The sequence below is a fragment of the Astatotilapia calliptera genome, chromosome 17 (assembly GCF_900246225.1).
Source record: "Astatotilapia calliptera chromosome 17, fAstCal1.2, whole genome shotgun sequence".
Taxonomy (NCBI): Eukaryota; Metazoa; Chordata; class Actinopteri; order Cichliformes; family Cichlidae; genus Astatotilapia; species Astatotilapia calliptera.
Window position 1 is genome coordinate 39,411,386 of NC_039318.1, and position 6,960 is coordinate 39,418,345.

The window sequence follows — 6,960 nt, forward strand, 5'->3', positions numbered from 1 at the left end:
AAACAGGAGGACAAAGGAGGGGGGAACAACTAAGCTGTAGTGCCTCTTCACCTCACTGTGCAATACCTTTTGTGCAATACTTTTGTAAATAGTCAACAGTGCAATAGACCTCAATACTTGAAATGTGCAATTCACTTGTATTTTTATTTTTTATTCCTATTTATTCTATTTATCCCCTTGGTATATTTTATTTATATTGTCTCTGTATTTATATATATATATATATATATATAATATATATATATATATATATATATATAATATTCTGTAACTCTGTAACTTCTGTCGGTGCTGTGCTTTTTTGGAAATCGAATTTCCCAGAGGAACCCACCCGAGGGATTAATAAAGTTCTATCTAATCTAATCTAATCTAATCCACATGCGGGACCTTGCCATCAAGTCCAAATGCAACTACCCCTTGCGCATTGAGATGGTCCAGGGGCTGGATGAAGAGGATTTAGGAGTACTGAAGGAACCCATTCCTGCTCACTCTTCCGGATTCCTAACATCCAAAGGTTATTGGAGAACGTCCCAATGCTCGTACCTTTCCAATGGAAGGAGGAAGAGTTAAGCCTCCAGTCTGTCCTTTCGCAGTGTCTAACCCACATGGTTGAGGAGCTCTGGCAGCTGGGCCAACAGCACGAGGGCAAAGGTGGGTTCCTGCCCACGTGGAGAGACTTTCAGCTAGAAATAGCACTAGAAGAGGCATTCCATGGACACCCCTTGTCTAACGTTGACATTGTGTATTCCTCTGCTCTGGGCACAAGTTCTCGGCATGAATTCAGTGCCACACATGTCCGGGGCTTCATGGCGCTTGGTCCTGCAACTGGGCCAGCAATTGAGGACACACCTCCCCCTTTGTTACACTGGACCAAGGATCCCCTACAGGTTCTTCGAGTTCACAGGGTGTTTTCCCTCACATGTAACATGGGGTGTGAGCCTGCCGTAATTGGTCCCTCACTTCTCCTCCTTCTGCTGCAAGACGTTTTTCGGCGAAATGAAGAGATCCCCGTCGCTGCGCTCCAGGGAGCCAAGTGCCCTGAGAATTTGAAGGGACACGTCAACCTCTCCGCATTGGTTGAGAACCTCGCCATAAGGGACTCTTTTCCAACACCTTTCACCTTCTCCAGGGCCAGGGTGCTCATTGAAGATTGTGGCAAAGATGTTCAAGAATGCCTGAAGGCTGGCTTCGTTGAAATGAAGATCAGGTGGTTCCCCGACTTGAAATTTCGTGATCTCCGGGGAACCCGTAAGGCAACTTGGAACTTCGTTGACTTTGTTGAAGTCCACAACGATGACCAACAGCCTTCGGTGGAGGCACGGTCATCAGCCATGGTTGGAGATATTTCAATGGAGATGGAGCAACGTTCGCTTTGCTATGCCCGGAATCTTGACAGATACAAGGAACATGGCATGCCATGGTTGGTCGATGTACTGAAAAGGCTTCCAAAACAGACCGATCCTGAAACTCAGAAGAAAATTCTCATTCTGGTGAGTTCAGTTGGCCTCCTGATGAACCGGGATTTCATATCTTTTGAGAAATTCAAGGATCTGCTACTCGAGCTAAAGGTCAGTCAAGCGGACCTTCAGAAATGTAAGATTCTGTCTACATCTCCATGTCAGCGTACGTTTGGATTCACCCTGTACAAACTGTACTACGACATCCCATATCGTATGGTGATCCATCCAGTGCATCCAAAGAAGAAGCCTCCAACACTGCAACTGGAGCTTGATCACGTGGAACTTCCCGTCCTGCTGGAGGATGAAGAGCCTCAGCCTGTGAGCACAAGCGCAGTGTTCATCCCTGCCAATGTCAGCAGGCGTTGGTCAGAAATAGAGATAGGCTTTGTGAACACGGACCCTTCAGTCAGGGTAAAGAATGCATATGCACAGTATGTGCGGGATTGCAAGGCTGCAGGCTTGTCTGCCCGGTCTTACCAGGCATTTGTCAAGAAAAGACTGCACTTGGTGTCAAAGTTGGACAAATAAAGAATCGGTGTTACAGAATTCACCAATCCAGTGCTTTTTCAAGTTATGATGTGATGAAAAACTTATTGTCTTTTTTTTTTTTAACTAAGTTTTGATTTTTTCCATGTTACACGAGTGTGATACCATGTTACGGTTGTAAACATGTTTCCAAAATTGTTCATTTTACCTTGTTTGCTTTGAAAACTTAATTCTTGTAATCAAACAATAAATGTTAGCTTTGTAAACATCTGATAATTCTGTTTTTGACATAATGTTCTGTTAAAAAAATCATTGTTGAGATGACAATAATATATGTTATTTTTGTAAACATTTGTGAGTTAAAACGAAAAAAAAAAGTTAAATGTTCCAAAATCCCCCCCCCCCCCCAAAAAAAAAAAAAAAACTACCCTCACATGGACTCTGCCTTGACGTGGCGTGAGGGCTTATGTGTTCCTGGGGAACACAACCAAAGAGTCCAAAAGGGTTAGGGAAAACAAGGTGTTAGGGGAAATCAAATTTGGGAGCATGGACCCCGAAGGTCAGGGTTAGGGGTTAAAAAGCCAGGAGAGGATGGGACAAAAGTGGATTAACTGAAAAAGTAAGAGGTGTAGAGGGACAGCAGAACCAGGCCTTTGGAGCACTGCGTCATCTCCTGGTCCACACATGCCTTCAGGAGGCACTGTACAAGGGGAGAGTAAAGAGTAGTCTGTTGCCACAAACAGTACAATCGCCTTCTGCGTCTGTCATTCTCTTTCGTTTGTTTGAGCGTTTGTTTCTTAAATACACAGCAAGTGTCACTCTCTCTCTCTCTCTGTCACACATGACAAAACATGTTTCTCAGATCTGGTAGAACAGTAGCTGATATAATGAACAGAATAAACAATAATTGAAAGATATAATAATTCTGTCACACACTACAGCGGTTGTCAACTTATTTTTGCACAAACTCACCTCACCTGGGAGACATGAAAAATATTATGCATCTTCACCTTAATAGGCAGAACCAGCTGAACGGTAACAGGATTTAACTTTCCTTCCGCTGGGAAAGGACCAATAAATAGAGAATATAAACCCCTTCATGCTCCTTTCAAGCTCCCCTACCCTGATACTATGTACATTTAAGATAAAGCGTTTTTTGTTTTCAGTATATGTAAAAGTATGGCTTTGTTATTCTATGTAATAATTTCTGAAAAACCTTTAGTTATTTACTTTATAAAGTGCATTTGCTATGATTTCAAGTAACACGCTAACAGCTTCACTGCTCACCTTTCGCTCTTATAATCTAGCCAACCTTTATGTGCTTGAGTAAGAAAACGGTATCTCACTGTACAGTAACTGATCAGCCAGTATGGTTTTAGGAAATTTTGAATTAGGCAGAATGACATTTTCATTATTGTTTTTATTTTTTATTTATTTATTTATGTATTTATCTTTGCTTTACCACCCTTCTGAAATCTCAGCTGAAAACCATATTCTCCATGGTAATCTGTTGTTACTGGGACGGTGGAGGCTTGTGATGTAATGCCATCTTTGTGCAAACTGTCATTTGGTATCTCTCCCTTAATTGCTGGTCATTGATGAGCAACATATCGATGCAGCTATCTGTCCTCCATATGTACAATTATATAAACATACAGACACACAGACACCTTTTAAGCCCTTGTCCTCTGATCAGGTGTCCATGTAGCATTTACCTGGACCACTGTCGCCAAACCATCTGTTTCATAATACATGTAATGTTTAATCCGCACTGGTCACTCCACTTTATTGTCATTGATATTTATATTTAAAAGTGCAATACTGTAATTTTCTGCTGCTCATTCCTGTGCAATATCCCATCTGCCCTCCCGTCATATTTCTTTTCAAGATTTTCTTATTTAATCACTAGTGTACATATATTTATATTTATAGATACATATATATTTAGTCATCTTTTCTCTTTTACCATGTCTCTCTAATATTTTGCTCCTTACTATTTTCTTATTATTTTATTTTATTATATTTTCTCCTACTGTATCAATAAAACACGAAACAGTGAACGTAAATAATACAATATGAAGCAGAGTGAAATTTGGAAACATGACACTTTATTTCAATACGTAAATTAAAACAAAACAAAACAAATGTAAAAACAGCTGTGTTTTCTAAGAATAAAACCACTGCATAAAAAAGCCCATGCAAAGAGAAGAGGAAAAGAACAGATAAAATCTAAGTCAGCTGTCCAGCCACTCCAAGTCTTCCCCTTCACCACCATAAGATTTCCGAGTTACTCCATAGTCCCATAACACCTCCTCACCAACTGCGATGTCCTTCAGGGCAATGAAAAGTATTGTCTCCTGGACTTCCGGTGTGGCGGTAGAGCAGTATGGTCGCATAAGTACAGAGCTCCCGTAAGCCAAGTAGATAAACTCCGCTAAAACACGAATTGAAGCGTGAGACAGAACAACTTTGGAAGATGAGCGGAGGGACAACAAAAGCAAAGAATAAAAAAACTACGGACACCCAAGGTAAAGACCTAAAACATCCGAACAACGAGGACAAGCTAGCACCTGAAGCTAATATGGCCGCGCTTCAAAACGGACTGGATTGTATTAGCAAACAAATTCAATCATTCCAAAATGAATTGAAATCAGACTTCACGACGTTCAAAGAAGAAATTACTGGCCAAATGAGACACGAACTGTCTAAATTCAAAGAAAATATCGACCAGAAGTTTAAGAGCATGACTACAGAACTTAAAGAACAAGAAGGGAAATTAGAAGCTGCGCTGACGCGCACGGAAGAAATGGAGACGTGGAGCCATGAGGCCAATCAAACCCTGACAGAACTAATGAGAGAACAAAAGGCGATGATGACCAAATTGGATGACTTGGAACTGCGATCCAGACGTAACAATCTGCGGATCTACGGAATACAAGAGGGAGCCGAATCTAAGGCAGAATCGCTGACCCAGTTTCTGGAAACCTGGCTCAGAGAGGAGCTTAATATTAACATCAACCTCCAGATTCAACGCGCACACCGAGCATTAACCCCGAAACCGGCAGCGGGTCTCCCCCCAAGGTCAGTCGTTGTCAATTTCCAACAATTCACAACTAAAGAGATGATACTTAAAAAGGCATGGGAAAAGAAAATAGTCACTCTGGACGGAAGCAGGGTTTATTTTGACCACGACTACTCGGCGAGAATGGTGCAAGAACGTAAAGCGTACGTGAATATCAAAAAGATATTAAAGAAAGAAGGCATCCGCTTCCAGACTCCTCTCAGCAAGATGCGAATCCACTGGCCAAATGGAGTGAAAACTTATGGCAACGCGGAGGAGGCTGCTAATGACCTGCAAGCGAGAGGATACAACGTGGAAAAAGGGATAAACAGCCGGGAGAGAGAGAGCGCCGAGGGACGTCTGTCAATCGGGGCAGCGACATGGAAACCGGTCCGGCCCACGTATGCTGGTGTGGCTCGCAGGCGAGCTCGAGAGAGACTTCAAGAATTTCAGCATAACGATAACCATGCATGAGAGGCGTATAAGGAGACGTATAACAACAAGATGGATTCACGGTGTGTCTGGTAGGATAATATGGAAACACAAAGTTGGCTAGGGATGGACAGTACACAATAATGACTAGTATGAGTGTGACAATCTTTCGTGAGTCATATCTCATTACTGGAGGGGGGCCCTTTCAATATGAGAGACATCATTTCACTTATCGTGCACTTTTGTTGTTGGTGGTGCACTTACACAAAGTTCTTGAACAGCATTTGCTGTCAGTCCATGTTGTAAAATCAGGATGGCCTCGCAGTACTGTCTGAAGGTAGTCATTGCAAATGTGGGGATGCAATCACCGCCAGAAAGTCTTGTGTGGAAATATTCAATATCCTTCTTGGCCACGGCAAGAATTTCCTTCTTATCAGACCTATTGCAAATGTGACAGAGGTAAGACATTATTGAAAGTTTGTATGTGTCATCCAATATGTGGAAGTGGCAATAAGGTCATCATACCTCGCTGTTGGCACAACTGTCGAAAACGCTTGGGGACTGTTCGTGATGATAAATCCACGTGTTTGAAGGCGAGTGCAGAGTTTAATGCAAGATTCTTCATCCTTGCAGTACTCCTGGAGCTCTGAGAAGTTCCAGACTCTACCTTCATTAGAAAACAGCTTCTGTGAAGCAATGGCTCTGGAAGCTTCTTCCTCACATTTCTGTGGTGTGCAGTCTTTCAGGCACACTCTGCTCAGGTGTGTGCGAATGGACTGTTGCGGCTTTTTACAAAGCAGGCTTAGGGAGAGGAAAAGTGTTCCGGCCCCCGAAGGGACGCGGAGGTGCACGGTCCTTCCCTTGGGCCCTCCCGCTGCTCCACTGCCTGTTACGGCCACCAGGCACAAGACGCCGTCCCCGGTACCGTACAGGGATCCAATCCTGGTCCTCATCCAGGTAGACCATTATTGTCTTGTCTGTGATGAAGCCTTTGTTATCTAATAATAAAGTTTTGTGTGGATGATGCAGCCTTTGGTATTATAGTTTAATAAATTTTGTTTGTTTGTTATTTATGAATGTAGGTATGAATGATAATGTATCTAATTTATAGTGCAAAAAAATAATAAAGAGAAAAAAAGAAAGTGTTTGTTTTTAAAAAAATAAAGAAAAACTGATTAATTTTTAATAAATTCAAAATAGGCCAAATGGTAGTGTGCCCGGTGCAACGTTTCGACCCCACAGGGTCTTCTTCAGGCCAGGGCACACGCGGTACAAACAGAAAAAGTGGCTGCTGTAAATAATCTGGAGATGTTGCTCCTTTGGCTGTCAGGGCTAGAATGAGGGTGTTCAGCACTCCTCTCCTTATATAGCCTCTGACGAACTAAACTAAAAATGCAGTTTTCAATGAACTGATGTTTTAAAGTTATGCAGCCTTGCCTATAATAATGAAAAAACACAGAAAATGGAAAATACGTACATAGTCAAATAATACAAAATTGGTTTTAACGTATTTTTTAATCC

At 42.1% G+C, this 6,960-nt stretch overlaps 1 protein-coding gene across 1 annotated transcript; it reads right to left on the bottom strand.

Annotated features, from left to right (window-relative positions):
• Positions 1-5,465: 5,465 nt before the first annotated feature.
• Positions 5,466-6,407, bottom strand: LOC113009378 (uncharacterized). Its single transcript, XM_026147640.1, has 2 exons — positions 5,965-6,407; positions 5,466-5,878 (listed from the first exon to the last, which is right to left on the bottom strand). The coding sequence occupies exons 1-2, from the start codon at positions 6,390-6,392 to the stop codon at positions 5,665-5,667; spliced, it is 642 nt and encodes a 213-aa protein (XP_026003425.1). The 5' UTR covers positions 6,393-6,407; the 3' UTR covers positions 5,466-5,664.
• Between the last annotated feature and the right edge of the window lie 553 nt (positions 6,408-6,960).

Excerpts from the sequence above, each read along its gene's own strand:
- LOC113009378 (XM_026147640.1), bottom strand. The coding sequence starts at position 6,392 with ATGAGGACCAGGATTGGATCCCTGTACGGTACCGGGGACGGCGTCTTG. Across the intron at positions 5,879-5,964 it reads ACAGTTGTGCCAACAGCGAG|GTCTGATAAGAAGGAAATTC; the intron begins GTATGATGACCT and ends CATTTGCAATAG.